Genomic DNA, 16,104 nt, shown 5'->3' on the forward strand with positions numbered 1-16,104 from the left:
TATATATATATAAAGAGTTTCTCTGACAATGTTTTGGAGAAATCCAGCCAACTGAGAAATCTGTGATGGAAACTAAAGATTAGAGTGACTGCATGGAAACCTTCCAACCCTTTCAGACGGAGGAGGAGGAGGGGTGTGACTATCCCACAGGAGACGTGCAGAAAAGCTTATTAATTATAGGACCAACCAGACGGTTGTGGTGACATGAAGAACCGAATCATTTTAGATTCTTTTGTTCTGCAATTAGCTTAACCGTCGCCAAACTTCAACAAAAGCTAGCTTGGCTACGTCTTTCTCGTTGAGTTCCAGTAAAAGCGGTGAACTCCACCGGTACGATCGCGTCTCGTCTTACATTTCTGAGTTCATCGTCCAGTATGCAATGTCATCAGAGATCCAGGGGTTACTGGGAAGGCAGCCCTGCATTATGGGATCGTGGTTCTGGTACTGCTCGCTGTACTTGACAAAGCTGCACAGATGCAAAGGCATGCCGCACACACACAAAAACACCCGCACACACACACACAGAGATTTATTGTATTAGTGCAGCAGAACGCAGCAGTTAATGGCCACTAATTCCAACTTGCCCCAGGAAGGCTCCATTAGCTGCTCTTATGGAGGGAGCAGTAAGCTTAGTGGGTGGAGGAATTTGGTCCAAGCAACAGCGTGTCCATTAGATCTTATGTGCATAAGGCGCACATGTGAACGTGTGCGCCTTATGCACATAAGATCTAATGGACACATGAGAACGTGCGCGCAGGCCTTCATCGAACCGACACATACCCTTCGAGGCAGACAGAGGACTTTACTCGGTTTCTTCCGAGGGCTCGTCTGGATGTTTCAATCTGTTAAGGATGAAGACAGATGTGATAAACGCTCACACAGACACGTCTGAGCTGCAGCGACGCGTTATTTACCTCGCTTTTGTAGTAGTCGCTGTTCTAGTTCTGGAAGACGGTGAGACGGCATTGTCAACTTAAGGTTGCACACTGACTTGATTTGCAGGTAGATGTAACAGCTGTCAACAAATCGAGCACTTACTTTGACGTAACCCGAGCAGCAAGAAAAACAAAGAAAAAAGGAAAGCAGCGGCAGAGTTAGAGAGAGAGGGCAATGCTAATGCAATAAACTGATTGAAATGGGTGAGAAGATGAGGATCCGACCAGAGGGACTCGTGTGCTGGAGTTGTTTGGTCGCTCCAGACCCCAGTCCAACATGTTCTGCACCCCGGGCTAAGAAAAATAATAACAAAAAACATTATAACTAAGGATGAAACCTTTATAACGAATAAATATATTTTTTTTACATATTTGCTGAAACTCGTGAAAGTATGGTATGAGAAAAATAATCTGTGAAAAGATTGATCTCCTCCGCTCTCCTCTTCCTTTAGCCGCTATGCAGTCTGAAGAAATGCACCAACCAAAAACAACCAATCAGAGCCAGGAGGCGGGTCTTGGCACTGTCAGTCACGCTCGTGTACGCCGCTCAGTGTGCGAATGGCGGAGAAGCATATTGCCATTACAGAAAAAAAAAATGCTTATCTGCTGCCATGCTAATTAGCCGTAGCATTCACAACAGGCTATGCTAACTGCAGCATAGCTTGTTTTATTCCCCCCCCCCCACAGATTATGTATGATGCCATACTGTCGCAACATAGCAGCAGTTTCAATTCAACAAATATGTTAAAAAATATATTTTTATAAAAGTTACACAATGCTGCTTTAAATGTGTACAATTAGACATATTATAAAGCATTTTGGGTCTGCTGTGTGTTTGTACAGAAATGTGTCACGCTGACTGGACAAGTTTGAACCTTCCTGTTGTTTTCCACACCACCAACTCTTCCTTCAATTCCAAAGTTTTTTTTCTCTTCCCTTAATTCATAAGGTCTACCACATGGAGTCCCCATGCAAACCCTGCTACACCTCACAGCTCTCTCCTTTGCGTCTTTCCTCCACTTTTTTCTTTTAAACCTCTCCTCTTCCTCTGCATGTGTTTGTGTGAGGATAAAAGGAGGTTTATGCACTGAAGAGCTGGAGATTTTCTTATTTCTTTCCACCCCACAACACTGTGTCTGTGCTTTTGTCAGCTCTGGCTTTTAACAGATAGTCTGAATATTGCATGCGGTGAGGCACATGCGGGGAACTGTGGATGAGCATTAGTGGGACCTCTGATTGTGCGGTCCTTAACAGTTTTTTAATAGCTACCGTTGTAGCTTAAAAAAAAGCAGTAGTGAATCAGACAGTTATTGTGGAATAATTGGATTTTAAAAACACAAATCATAAACTTGTATAAAAATCGGTTCTCAGGATGCAAGCACAAAGTACGAAATTGGAACTGGATAAACCGTAACTTTTTTAACATCCACAGTAAGGACTAGGGCTGCATCTAATGATTATCTTAGTAGTCAATTATTCTGACAATTAGTCAGACTGAAAAGTTGGCACATTCTACATATTTTTCCATTAATCACTTAAGTCTTTTCATACAATATTAGAGGTCTAGTAAAAGATCCAAATGAACAAATAATCTTATTCCTTTTTTAAATAAGAAAATTAAACATTTTGTTGCCTAAAATGCAATATAGTATTAGTTTTGTAAAGCTGGACTGGGTGAAACTAAAACTATACCACTACAAAAGTTTTGACTAAAGCATATTTACCAATGTGTAGTGATATAGCACAGTAGCTACAATGAAGTGTATCCTAGCATAACATGATAGTTCTGACTAGCCTAGGATAGCATAGCATCAAATAATATAGTGTTTGAGTCAAGCCTAGCTTAACATAGTATACTTAGCATATCATAGCATAACAGGTATAATATAGTATTGGATAGCATAGTATAAGATAGTATGGCAAAGTACAGGATAATACAGCTTGACATGGTATTATATAGCATAGCATTTCATGACATAGCATAGAATGGTTATAATATAGCATAGCATATCATGGCATAACATAGCATGGGATAATGTAGCATAGTGTGACATAGCACAGAAATTAAAGGGCTCTGCAGCCTGTAACTGAGCTAATTTGAGCACGTTTTCAATGTTTTTTCTTTAAATATCTACACAGATATTTGCACAGCAAAAGTAATGGCACAAAGAATCCATTAGGTTACAAATCACGCACTTGCCCATTTTATTCCCACAAGTAAGGAATGCTCCATTCCAGAAACCTCTCTGTGTCTGTCTGCAAAGTACAATTTTTTTTTTCTTTGTTCCAAAAACCTAAATGCAGAAATCAACTCTTTTCTCTGTCATCATAAATTGGTCAAGCTTCCCAGAGCAGGTTTGTGTGAAGCTTCATGGGTTAATCATAATGTCTTTTTCTAAAGGGTACCATAACTTTTGCTGCTTTAGACGAATTGCATTAGTATAGAAAAGAAAGCAGTATTGGTGTAATGGTGAGACTACCGGCGGCCTGTTGATGAGCCAGTACGCCTGTTCCTGACATTCTAGGACAATTCGGTCGGCCTTCCTCCTCTGTTTGGAGGCCCTATAAACAGAAATCACAGCGGAAGTTGGTATGCATGTTTAATGGCGCGTGGGAGCGGCGCGGCTGCGTGTAAGTGCACCTCAGTTGCTCTCTGGCTTGCATCACCACAAAGTCCCAGGTGTGGTTGATCCGCTTGTGCAACAGACTGTACCTCTCCTAAAAAGGCATGAGGGTGGGGTGGGGAGAAACGGACGGAAGAGGAGTGATGACACAAGCAAACTCATTCCTACATAATTCATCACACACACTCATTCTCTGCTTCTAGGATACACACGCACACGGTCCCTACCTTTTCATATTCCATCAGTTCTCCTTGTTTTCTGATGTTCTTTTTAGCCAAGTAGATCGCTGTGGAAGTAAAAGCAAAGAGAAATATAAAAGAGAGAAGATTAGTGCTAGTTCTGTCTTTTTCTTCCTTATGAGGTTTAAAAACATTTTACAGATTTTACTACCATAGTCCAGTTCTGAGGCGGGCCAGCGGGTACTTGTCCAGAAATAAGGAGTCTGGGAAAAACACAGCAATTTTTTTTTTTTTTAAACTGATATCGTTCTTCACACGGACAATAAAAGAAGAGAAACAGACGCTGACAGATGGATGAGGGGATTCATTTAGGAATTTGACTGATGGAGACACAGAGTGAAAATCGGAGATAAGATACTATCAGAGTTAAAGTGGCAGTGTAGGTAAAGTTAGGCGTGAGGAAGACATTTTTCTTTTCTTGCTGTGGATACAAACATGCAGCTGATGGTCTGACCTGGAAGCGGTAAGGCGACTCGTCGGGTCGTAACACCAGGCAGCGGGGCTCTTTCAGAGGGTAGATGTATCCGTATTTGACCAGCATCTCACCAAGATGCAGGGCCTCTGATAAACAAAGAAAAAGAAGAAGATGAGAATATGCATTAGGAAGTGTAATATTAAGAAAACATATTCATGATTTTTGGCAGTTTGTCTACAAAGACAATTTGAATAGCATTTCATTCACTTGTATGTAGTCCCACTGACAGTGGCGCCTCCCAGGAAAATTTTTCATAGGAGTTTCCAGACCGAGCTGGTAAAAAATTTAGATCTGGACTTTGACTATACCATATTGCTGTGATCTAAATCATTCAGTTTGCCATCCCAGCAGTATATTTAGGCTCGCTGTCCTCCTGGAAGCGAACCTCCGCCCCGCTCTCAAGTCTTATTTTCAGGATTGCCCTTTATTAGCAGCTTCCTGCCTGTGGTGAAAAAATAAATAAAAAATCAACATGGCGATGATGTGTTAAGGATGATATCAGTTTTCTGAGACCACAGTTTTCTGTAGCCTCATCTGACCGGAACACGTTGTTAGCAAACGTTGTATGGCTCTTTTTCAACATCCCTATAGCATGATGCTGCCACCACCATGTTTCACCATAGGGTTGGTGTATATCTGGTAATATGCTGTTATTTTTCTACCAGAATAAACTGAAGTACTTAATTTCCACTATCACCACTTGCTTGCTCAGAAGAAGGCGTTAAGGTTGGTGGAAAGTAATGGCCGTCCTCTTTATGAAACTGTCACTGAAAAACAGAGTGTCTTCAGTCAGAGGCTTCCTCAAATTTGTTGTAACATAGACTGCTACAGGAGATGTATCCTTCCCACAGACATCGCCATCTATAACAACTGTTTAATTGAACAAGCCAAAACAACATTTAAATTTCCCTTTGGGATCAATAATGTATTTGTGAATTTTGAATTGAATTCAAATCATGTACTGAATTCAACTGCACAGAATTATACAAATAGTATCAAATGAGAATTTGATTAAATCCATTTAAATCAGACTATGTGATTTAATTGATCTGAAAGAGGAATTTTGCATTGAAAAACAAAAATCTGAGTACTCTCATTCCGCCCCCTATATAAGATGCCACCCTGGGTGATTGCCCATGCCACCTATATCAGAAACAGTCACTGGTTCTGTGTAAAAATTGGATCCGTTTGGTGTTTAGAAGATGGTAGTTATGAATTGGCACTATATTAATAAACTGAACTGAGCTAAATTAAAGTTTTAGGGACCTATTTTTTGAGTGACACCTTATTACCTTCATTCACACTCTTAAGTCCATACAGGGTGAAAAAGGAACAGTGTACACCTTTTTTTTCCAACCTTCAAATTAGTTCAGGCATGGTAATATCCCCTGAGGACCTCCACCACGAGAGAACACTAATCAAACGCACATCATCAAGCGACTTAATCAAACTCCGGCCCAACGGGGCTCACTCTATTCCTGTTTACTGGAAACTGCCACCCCTGGATTCTGGATCACACATGCGCACGCACGCAAGCGCGTACACAGACACACGACACACACACACACACAGACACACACACACACCCGAATCACATCTACCTCGTCTCATCTTGAGAGCAAACACCATATCCTGGCAACTCTCCTATGACACACAACAAGCTATAGTCACACACCTTTTATCACCCAGAGCACTCACCCTCCTCACAGATGTGGTATTTCTGAATCAGCCAGGTAATTATATCGTGGCCTGTAAAATTAAAAACATGGAAATGTAATTTAAAAAGTGTAATTTCTGATATTCTGGAAGGTCCCTTTTTTGTTGTCATATTTTTGTTGTTAGCAGACAATAAAAGTGTGTTTTTACAAATACACACACCTGTCATGGCGTGTGGGATGACAGTGATGAGGAGTCTCTGATTTCTCATCTTCATGCCCATGTCAGGGTCCTGCATGGCCACGAGCACTTTCTCCATCTGTCGAATGGGGGCACGCGCGCACGAAACACAGAAAAGACTCGCATTAAACGCGCTCATCAATAAGTTAGAAGTTCAGAAACAAAACACAACCACGCTAAATCATGTTTTGATATATTCATTTTCTATTGTGAGGCAATAGAAAGTACCTCACAATAGAAGGCATGTTGGGTTATCTCGGTTCGCTCCTGTTGTACAGTAGAATCTATCTATATCTATCTATAAATATATATATAATTATATATAAAAACAACAGCTAGCGGATTTGAAAAGCGTTACCTTCCGAAAGCATGACATTTGCTCCGGCTGCAGACCTCCTTTAGCCAGGGTGTTAATTGTCATCTTGCGGGATGCTAGAGATCACCCGGCGGGACGGCGAAGTGCAAAACACCAAAGTGCTGTCGAGAGCGCGCGGCAGCGACAGTGCACCCTTCCCCCCCCCCTGCAGGCGCGTTTCCGTGAATACCGTGGGCGCGCTCGTGTCTATATAATGAAAAACCAAAGATTTGTAGTTGAATTCGTGTGTATTTTCTGTTACTTAGTGCAATAAAAACGTTTTTTTTTTATGTTGTATTTTTTGTGTATCACACAATAAAGCAAATTACCATGTTAAAAGTTTATTTTTGGTTAAAACAAATGCAAAAAAAATAAAAATAAATAAATAAAAAATGCAGTAATTACTCCGTGTTTTTCCTATCTAAACGAATAAACTAGTCACATCTGATTTATTTTTTTATTATTTTGTATTATTTTGATTTTATTTTGATGAAATATTTAAAGTGTGCTTATAAATAAAATCCATGTTGTGCAGGATAATGTAAAAGTCAAATTGGTGAAACTTTGCTTTAAAAACATTTGAAAGACTCTTAAAAAAAATTCAATTCAAAACTGCTAATTGCTAATTCAAGTGCTAACCAGTGCTAAATCAAAATTCAAAAATACAAGTTAAAGTTATTGTGGAAAATAAATATTTTATTTCTTTGTTTATGTTTTGTGTAGTTTTTCATTTTATATTTTAACGCTAACAATATTTTAATTTATTTTATGTTGTTTATTTATAATTGTTAAATAACTAATGCTATTTTTCAATATATTATATTCATCAATATACTTTAATATTATTATATCACATTTGCTCTGACAATGCTGGTAATTTTTATACCAAGCAGGCTTCCGTAGGAGGAGGAAGTGGTTGATTCTCTCCATTAGTGAGGTCTATTTTTATTTTATTTTTTTATTTATTTTTACTCCACTTAGCATTTTTCTGCTGAATTTAGAGTCTTCGAAGAGGTAAAAGCTTGCAACGTGTCTGTTTGTCTTCTAGGAAAAGCTAGCGTGTGTGAGTTTTGGTCGCGAAGCTGAAAAATAGCCGCCAGTTGTTGCCTTGCTAACAGTAAGCATAGCAGAATGGACAGGGACCGAGTCAAGGATGAGCTGCAGAAATACGGAAAATCCTGACTCTGTGGACTTTCAGTGGGCGTTGGTCAGTCTAAAACCCGACATTAAAATGAGTACTTTCTTTTTATCTATTTAGTTTCTGTTTGCGTCGTTATTTGTCCATTTCTTTACAAAAAAAAAAAAATATCGCATTGTTGTATTACTACTCTTTGTTGCTGCTTTTACTTTTGACTGACTTAGCAAAGTAAACTTTGCATTATCATTGCGCCTCGTGCAGAATTTCAAACTAACCAGGTATATTTAACTCTTAACAGGAACACCTTTTGGGATATGAACAGTCCGCACGTGGACAGCATCTAATGGTTGTTATGGAGACTTGTTGACCCCAAAATGCCATTTTTACCTGCAGTGTTTCTACCTCCCTTATCATTCTGCTCAGTTCCACTGTGGGAAGCTAACTATCATCCAGCCTGGTTCTCAATAGCCAAAATAAATTAGCCTTTGACTTGCATCATATTTATACCCCAAGGAACCAGGAAGTCATTGATTACTAATTACTTTAGTTGCCAAAAATCAGTACAATCTTATGTCCATTCAGTGCAATATTTATATAAACAGTAAGTCTAATCATGCTTTTCATATATGACCTTGAACAAAAGAACTGGTTTTCAGGTTGTATTTAATTTACATTTTATTTTATTTGTAGATACTTTATGAATGTACAGTTGTTTAAAATTGCTTTTACTCCGTATTATATGGAGTAATAATGTGGAGTAAAATGAATTTTATGTTCAGTGGTGTATATTTTGTTACTGTGCTGCTGTACCAAGTGAATCTCCCCGCTGTGGGATTAATAAGACTATTCTGTTGTTTCAAACCTCAACATTTTACATGAAACCAGTAAAAAAAAAAAAATCCAGAAATTTGAGTTTAATAACAAATATGTTTAATACTGCCTTGTCCATATTATACATTACTTTATTGCATTTATTTTTTTAATATAAAGAAATAAAAGTGGGTATAAAAGGCACTTTAATCTAACAAACGAGCGTCATTCAAACACAAATAATTTATCTAAAGTGATAAATTTCTCCAGAAGAAATTGACTTTAAAGCTGTTGACGCGACATTCCCTAGGGGGCTAACTGTTCTCTACATTTGCACAGTAAAGATGATATTCAGACATTAAATGTGTGTGTGTGTGTGTGTGTGTGTTCGTTCCCCTGTCAGGTTGCGATGGGTGACATCCGTCAGTCATTGCTGCCTCGGGACGTGCTGAGCGCTGCCAAGGAGCTGCTCTACCACCTGGACATCTACATCTGCAACATGGTGCAGTCGGGCAGGCAGCCCCCTCAGGTCGACTCCAAAACCCTGGATCTGATCGAGGAGTTTATCCTGCACACGCCCAAGGACAGAAACTCACCTGTCAGGGTAAGCCCTTCCCCCCAAAAGGTCCTGTAGAGTAAATAATCAACAGCATCAAAATGTAAACACCAATTATTATTATTTTTTTCCAACAGAGGATGAGTGCTCTGCAGGAGCTGCAGCTCCTGGAGATCATGTGCAGCTGTTTCCAGGAACAGAGTCGGGACACGGTGCGCCAGCTCATGTTCTCCGCTCTCTTCAATCTCCAAGGAAACCAGGCGGACGAGAGTCGGATGGCGCTGCTGAGCAAACTGGTCTCCATGGCAGTCGCTGTGGGCAGGGTTCCCATTCTGGAATGTGCTGCCACCTGGCTACAGGTGAGGAGTCACGTAGGGCTGGGGCGATTAATCTGATCGATCGTGATGAATCTCGAGGAGATTTAGGTAGAACAGATTTACTTACTTACTTATTATCTTAAATGCAAAACGTATATATTTTTTGTACAGCAATGCCTTAATTGCTGCTCTCAATATGTTGTTCTTTCAGCAAATTGCCTTTGTTGAGCCCGTAAATGTTAACAATTAATCAATTCGTAAAATAGTTGACGACTACTTCTATAATCGATTAATCCGATTCATCGTTTCAGCAGTATTGTGACGAAGAAGGAAAGTAATTTACGGTGATGCTTATTTTTACAAATAAAAATCAGAATAGAGTGTTATGCTTTTATTTCTGGCCCCCTCTAATATGTTGCCCTTGAATAAAACTCTTAAGCCTCTTGTCATGTGTAGTGTGAAAGTGTTCATGCTCTGCCTGCCTGTGGTTGTGCCTACAGAGGACCCATCGTGTGTACTGCGTCCGCCTGGCGCAGGTGCTGGTAGACGACTACTGCAGCATGGTACCGGGATCTGGGCCCACCCTTCACAACATCCACAGCGCCAGCCCTCGCTTCTGCTGCCAGTTCATCACAGCCGTCACAACTCTGTATGACCTCACCTCCGGTACGTCAGGATCACGCAGAAATCACATCCTCCGCGTTGCAGCGGAACACCTAGCAACCTCGGCAACACGACTTTTTTTTTTTTATTATTTTTTTTTTTTTTTCATTTTTCCAGACGAGCTCACGCCTCCGATGGAGCTCCTCCAGATGATTGTGTCGTGGATCCAAGACGACCCCCGGCTGGTCCTGATCACCTTCCTGAACTCGCCCCTGTCCGGCAGCCAGCCAATCAGCTCTCTGGACATGACACCACTTGGTGGGTTGATCCGCTGGTGCATCAAAGCGCCGCTGGCCTACAGGCGGGACAAGAAGCAGGTGAACGACGGGAGCTCTGACAGTGAGCCGGACACGGCGCGCCTCTTCTCTGCTCTACATCTAAGTGTTCTTCAGGTGGGTGTGTGTGTGTGTGTGTGTGTGTGTGTGTGTGTGTGTGTGTGTGTGTGTGTGCGTGCAGGCGCGCGCGCTCTAGTTAAACATTAAATATATGTTGCAACATGACAAGGGTATCACATCTCACAGATCAGTGAAAAGTTTTAATAAAAAAAATAACAAAGGAGAAGGAAGGAAGTCAGCTATGCTAGCTTGACTTTGACAACCTTAACATGTCGGTGTGCTGCAGAATTTAGGGTGTTTGGTTGAGTTAAAATAAAAAGGCGACCCACACATCAACTCTGACAGGTTGTTGTAGAGCAGGTGTTTAAATTAGATAATCAACCACCACTGTGTTCAGAGCTCAGATGATTGTTTATTAATTATTGTAAAATAAACATAAAACTTGAAGACATAAAACTGTAACGGACCAAATGTTCTCTTCATTGTGTGGGAAATGTTTGCATGTTTTATGGTGTTAGATCCTGATATGCTCATGGAGCTGTTGTCAGTCGGTTGCTATGGCAATGAATCTTTGTGTAGCGTAGCCGATATGAGTGGTTTTGAGTTGTTCTTCAATTACTTTTTTGTTATTTTTCCCTTTGCACTTCAGAGTTGTGCACATGTGCGAAATTTCTGCATCTATACATTCAGTCCAAACAGTGACAACAACCAAACTGTTTTTTTTTTCTCTCCATCTTCTCCCTAATGTAGGTGTTCATGCTTTTACCCAACATACTCAACGAGAAGGGGCTCTTCGGTCGCCTAGCGCTGCTTCAGATGGAGTCGGTAGCCACCCTGACCTCCGATCTCTCGCGCCTCCTGGACCAGGCTGACAAACACACTCACGCAGCCACCGGCAACACACATGCTGCGTCCCAGCTGGCCCTGGACCGGCTGGCCCAGGCTCTGCAGGTGGCGATGGCCAGCGGAGCGCTGCTCTGCTCCAGAGGTACAAGATGGAGTCTGGGGAAGCCATTGCTGCTTTAGGTCAAACCAATGGTTAACCTTAATGTTTTGTCGATAAAATACATTCAAAAACTGTCTTTGATTCACCATTCAGGTGAAATAGCCAATAACATTCTGTCGTACCTAAAGTTACTACCTTAGGTACGACTGAAGTAGTAATTTTTCTTTTGGGGAAACACTAAGAAAATAAAAGAGGTAAAATTACGAGAATAAACTTATACTAGAATAAAGTCATAATTTTAAGAGAATAAAGTCGTACAAGATTAATAAGAATAAATTCTTATGACGACTTTATTGTCGTAATATCGACTATTCTCGAAATATGACTTTGTTCTCATATTGACTTTATTATCATAATGTTTCCATTTTATTCTCAATATCACGACTTTATTCTTGTAATATTGAGTTTATTCTCATCTTATGACTTTATTCTTGTGCTACTATGACATAATTTTTATATTATAATTTTATTCTGGTAATACTACCAGATAATTCTCATGCTATTTCAAATTTATTCTTGTAATTTTATGACTTTGTTTTCATACTATTATGACTTTATTCAATTCTTTGACTTTACTCTTGTAATATTGTGACTTTATTCATGTTCAAGTTTATTTTCATTATTTTATTTTATTTTATTTTATTTTTCTTAACATGGCCCTAATACTTTGTTGTACTTTTCTAACTAGGGTTCAAACCAGCCCAAAGAAGTATTACTGAAGTAGAACTACATCTTTAGTAGTACTGGGTCTAAACACAGTGCCAAACAATGAAAGAAAACTTTCCCGCCATAAAATGAAGTCCATAATCTGACAAAAATGTTCAAGTGGAGATTATATTGTGGTGACCTAGACAGCAGTCAGAACCAACGCAATACATTTTCTAAGAGTTTCTGTTTTTTGGTGCACAGAATTCAAGTTTGGAGTCAATGAATTAAATCTTTTTGTTCATCTGAGGCGTCTTTGGTGTTTACATCAAATGATACTAAGTTTTTAAGAGATGCATTTTTGTTTTCACAGAGGACCTGAGAGCCATCTGTTCACGGCTCCCTCACAACAAGTAAGACGTTTTCTCTCTGTTTTTTAATGCATAATTAGATTTAGATCTTGGTTTGAACTAGGCCATTTTAACGCCTTCATATGCTTTCATGGTAGCGCTGACTCTGTTTCATTGTCCCCAGTTTCAAGTTCTTAGTTGTTGTTTTTTTAGTTGATGTTTTTGCTGTACTTATTAAGTTTTCATACCATAGTAAATAGATATTGGTCAAAATCAGAATCAGCTGGTAAGATTTTTTAAAGGTTAGCTGTTAGCCAGAAAACTGCGGTCAGTGCACCCCTATTATATACCCTTGCTAGCTAGCTAGGCAGTTAGCTTTCTTTGTGTCTATCATGGGTAAGAGAGCATTTTTCACCAGTTAGCTGGACGAAGTTTCTACATTTCTGTGGAGATGCAGGTCTTACTTCATAATGGTGTTAAATGTAACTTGGTTATCTCTAATCTTAAAACCTGCTTGAACCAAGATGTGTCCGGTTTTTTGTTTTCCCCTCCGTCTTTCCCCTTTCCAGTCTGCTCCAGTTGGTTCTGTCCGGACCGGTGATGTACTATAATAACATCCACACCCCTCCGCTGGCCTACAGCCCCCACGCCGCTCACTCTCCCATCCCCGCGCACCCCACGCTGCCGCCTCACACACCCCACACGCCTCTGGCCGCCCACCCGGCCCCTCACGCCCAGTACCCCGCTCAGCCCTTCATGACGGGGATGCCGTTCCCCTTCCGACCCGGCCACTAAGAAAAAGAAAACACAGACTGCCGCTCCGTGACTGCAGGCATGAGGGATATGACAAGTATTTGAAGGAATGTTTGAATTTATGAACGCTTGTGAATGTTTTACAGTGTATCTGCATTGAATAAATATTTTTTTACTTTACATGTGGTGTAGTTCTTGACTTCTACCACTTGTGGTCGCTGTTGCATCTACAAACGCACGTGGTCAAAAAAATTAGGCTTAAATTTCTAATCTTTACAAATTAGAAAAACCAACATGGCTTTTAATTACTCTTTCTGTTTGGGATTTCTAAAGCTGCATGGCATTAAAACACTTGCCAAAAGAAAAAGTGTTGTGTAAACTCAACTGACAACAGTGTTCTTGAGAAATTTACTCAGGAAAAGCAAGTGGAGCAATAATGAGGAAATTCTGTCATGATGTGACTTGTATGGTTTAGAATATTTACTACACACACTCACACAGAATGTTAAACATCTGAAGGTGGACTGTTCAGCTCTTTCCCACACTCAGTGGGGTTTCATTGCCTAACTATGAGGTGTCACTATCTTCCAGCATGCAGGAGTTGAGCCCTGTTTTCATACAGATAGGATATCATCCAACAGCCTTAACACCCCCCCCCTCCTTCGCCCCCCACCTTCACCCTCACTGCTCTCATTTAAGATGAAAATTGCATCATCTCCCCATCGCAGCTGCTTTCCAATTTCTCATTTTGATACAAAACAAAGATTTAGGGGAATTTCAACCTGTTAATGTGGACTAACTCACAATTTTCCTTTGTCTTCACTTCCTTTAAGTGGAAAAGGAGGAACTATAAACATGAAATACTTTAGCTATGATTAGCATGTTTGCTCTTCCTTTTCACAGGTGGAATGCCTGGGCAATCGTCCAGTAATAATTACTTCTGCACATCCCAGATTGTCCACGCAAACACTGATCCTCGGCGTTTCACCTCGAAGCAAATGCAGCTGCGGGTTTGTTGCGATGTTGGGGAGATTGGGCCACCTGCTGGGTTTCCTCCCTGCAGAGCGGGTGGGGCGGCGATAAGAATATCCTTTTCCTGGAAAGAGATGCGTCGCTGTCGTGGCGGTTGAGGTGTCCGATAAAGACGCAATTCGAGTGAAAAGGCGGGATCGTGGTGGTGGTGGGGGGGCAGAGTGGCTTCTGTGGTCGCGATGAAAAGAGGAACCGGTTTGCTTGCTTACAGATTTCTTTGCATTGTGTTTCTGTCGTTGTTTGGAAAAAGCTATGAAAAGTAGCCCGATGTGAAAAAGTGAAACCTCCAAAGCCTGCAGTCATTACTTTGCAATGTTTGCAATAAATTAAGTAATTTTTCATTGCTTTGTTTTGATTCAGCATCGCTGAAGGATTTTCCAGCCTGTTTAACCTTAAACAGTCTGTACATTGACTAGGCCTCTCAAAACCCTTAATTTTGCTATTACTGAGAGGGGCAATATTATGCAAATCAACATGTTTTTGAGCTTAACATCATGTTATAGTATTACTCCCTCATCAAAAACATACCTGGAATGTTGCCTTGATTCATTCATGCATGTTTGAGAAATCCTTTAATCTCTAAGGCAACCATTAAGCTGTGCAAAACACCTGGGTGGACCTAGCTGTGAAGCTCCACCTCAGAGATACAGTTTCTGAGCTTCCGGCTCACAGAGGAGCGACTCCCCCACTCAGCTCCTTCAGACTAGCCAGCAGCAATTGGCAAACACCTGGTGGAGCTGCACATCTGCTGAACTTATGCTAGCTACTTCTCAGTACTGGTAAAGCGGTAGTTAAAGGGTTAATAGAGGAGCCATGTTGTGATGACTTTCTAAAGGCAGAGTTTCAGAAAGAGCAGGAGTTTTTAAAGAGACAGAGGCCCAATTTCAAGGCGTTAAATTAGGAAGTAAAATTGAACATATCTTGCATTTTTATAACAACTGAAGTTAACACTTGATTGTGCTACAAAATGGCACCTTGTGGCTAGAAAACACATTATACTGACCCTTTGAAAATTTTATGTTTACCCAAGTTGTATTTTTGAATCACTAATCTTGACCTTATGTGATGCCTTCTGTTCTTTAGATGTTTTTCTGGGTTCCTTTCTTACTTTCTGGATGAGTTGTTCACATACTGTAGGACCAAGTTGGCTTGGAAAGCTTTTTTTCTCTCTTTCTTGAGAAATGAAATTGTTTTTTTTTCTGTATACTCAGGTTATCTTTGTCTGATATTAAAATGTGTTTGAGTCTGAAACATTTACTTGTGACAAAAAAAATTCCAATGCAACTTTGTATGGGGGAAAACACTTTTTAAATCTCCATGTACAGACCACTGAGGTGACAAAATTTATTTATAAACCGTTTTTTACATTTTTTTAAAAAAAGTTACCCAAATATTTCTTTATTGCAGTATCTGCAGTTTTTCACTGAATGTGGACTTTTTCTATTTCCACAGCAGGAAACCAAAACAAACCTCACCTGTTCTCTTTGCACATAGAGTAGTTACATGAGGCAGAGTTTCCGTGGTTTCAGGGAAAATTGTGGTTTGGTGTTGGCCCGACTTAGTCTTGCAGGTGTGTGTCTGCCTGCAAACGCTGCAGCTGCAGAAAATACATAACCCCCAACCCCCAGGCCAAACCTGCAATCAGATTCACTGGGTCCTCCAAGCTAACTTTGCAGCAGATGTGAGAACCTTACCCTGAGTAAGACACAACTGAACCATGTCAGTCATTAACTAAAGGCCATTTCCACTGAAAGCTCAAGCTGCAATTAAACCACTTTTTTTTTTTTTAAAGCTGTTTAACCTGTTAATCCACACCCATTATTACGATCAGATGAGGGAAAGCCGTAGGTTAGAACATAACAACCTCCTGATAGTTACTGAAGTTGAGAAATTATTTAAAAACAAAACAAACTCAGCTGCAATTGTTCTACACTGAATCTGACATGTAACGTGTAAAAACACTACTTAAATTTAT

At 40.3% G+C, this 16,104-nt stretch overlaps 2 protein-coding genes across 6 annotated transcripts in view; one reads left to right on the forward strand and one right to left on the reverse strand.

The window, feature by feature from the left end:
- ints15 (integrator complex subunit 15) overlaps positions 1-13,277 on the forward strand; it is a 24,876-nt gene extending 11,599 nt beyond the window's left edge. For 3 of the 5 annotated variants that reach the window (XM_016672922.1, XM_007554993.2, XM_016672923.1), the window contains exons 6-9: positions 10,310-10,400; positions 11,094-11,331; positions 12,368-12,407; positions 12,914-13,277. In XM_016672922.1, coding sequence (XP_016528408.1) covers positions 10,310-10,400; positions 11,094-11,331; positions 12,368-12,407; positions 12,914-13,139 — 595 coding nt within the window. In that variant the 3' untranslated portion in view covers positions 13,140-13,277. Of the gene's footprint in view, positions 1-7,428; positions 7,539-7,662; positions 7,732-8,875; positions 9,077-9,165; positions 9,388-9,845; positions 10,012-10,125; positions 10,401-11,093; positions 11,332-12,367; positions 12,408-12,913 lie in introns of those variants that run through there. The other 2 variants (XM_007554992.2, XM_007554990.2) reach the window with 2 other exon arrangements.
- On the reverse strand, positions 139-6,665 carry LOC103140061 (regulator of G-protein signaling 11-like). Its single transcript, XM_007555009.2, has 12 exons — positions 6,528-6,665; positions 6,152-6,248; positions 5,972-6,022; positions 4,253-4,359; positions 3,950-4,001; positions 3,787-3,845; positions 3,577-3,653; positions 3,416-3,497; positions 1,161-1,229; positions 915-938; positions 781-842; positions 139-466 (listed from the first exon to the last, which is right to left on the reverse strand). Exons 1-12 carry the CDS (start codon positions 6,588-6,590, stop codon positions 349-351), a joined length of 861 nt encoding a protein of 286 aa, XP_007555071.1. The 5' UTR covers positions 6,591-6,665; the 3' UTR covers positions 139-348.
- Positions 13,278-16,104: the final 2,827 nt, after the last annotated feature.

The sequence above is a fragment of the Poecilia formosa genome, unplaced genomic scaffold (genome assembly GCF_000485575.1).
Source record: "Poecilia formosa unplaced genomic scaffold, Poecilia_formosa-5.1.2 Scaffold67, whole genome shotgun sequence".
In the NCBI taxonomy this organism is placed as follows: Eukaryota; Metazoa; Chordata; class Actinopteri; order Cyprinodontiformes; family Poeciliidae; genus Poecilia; species Poecilia formosa.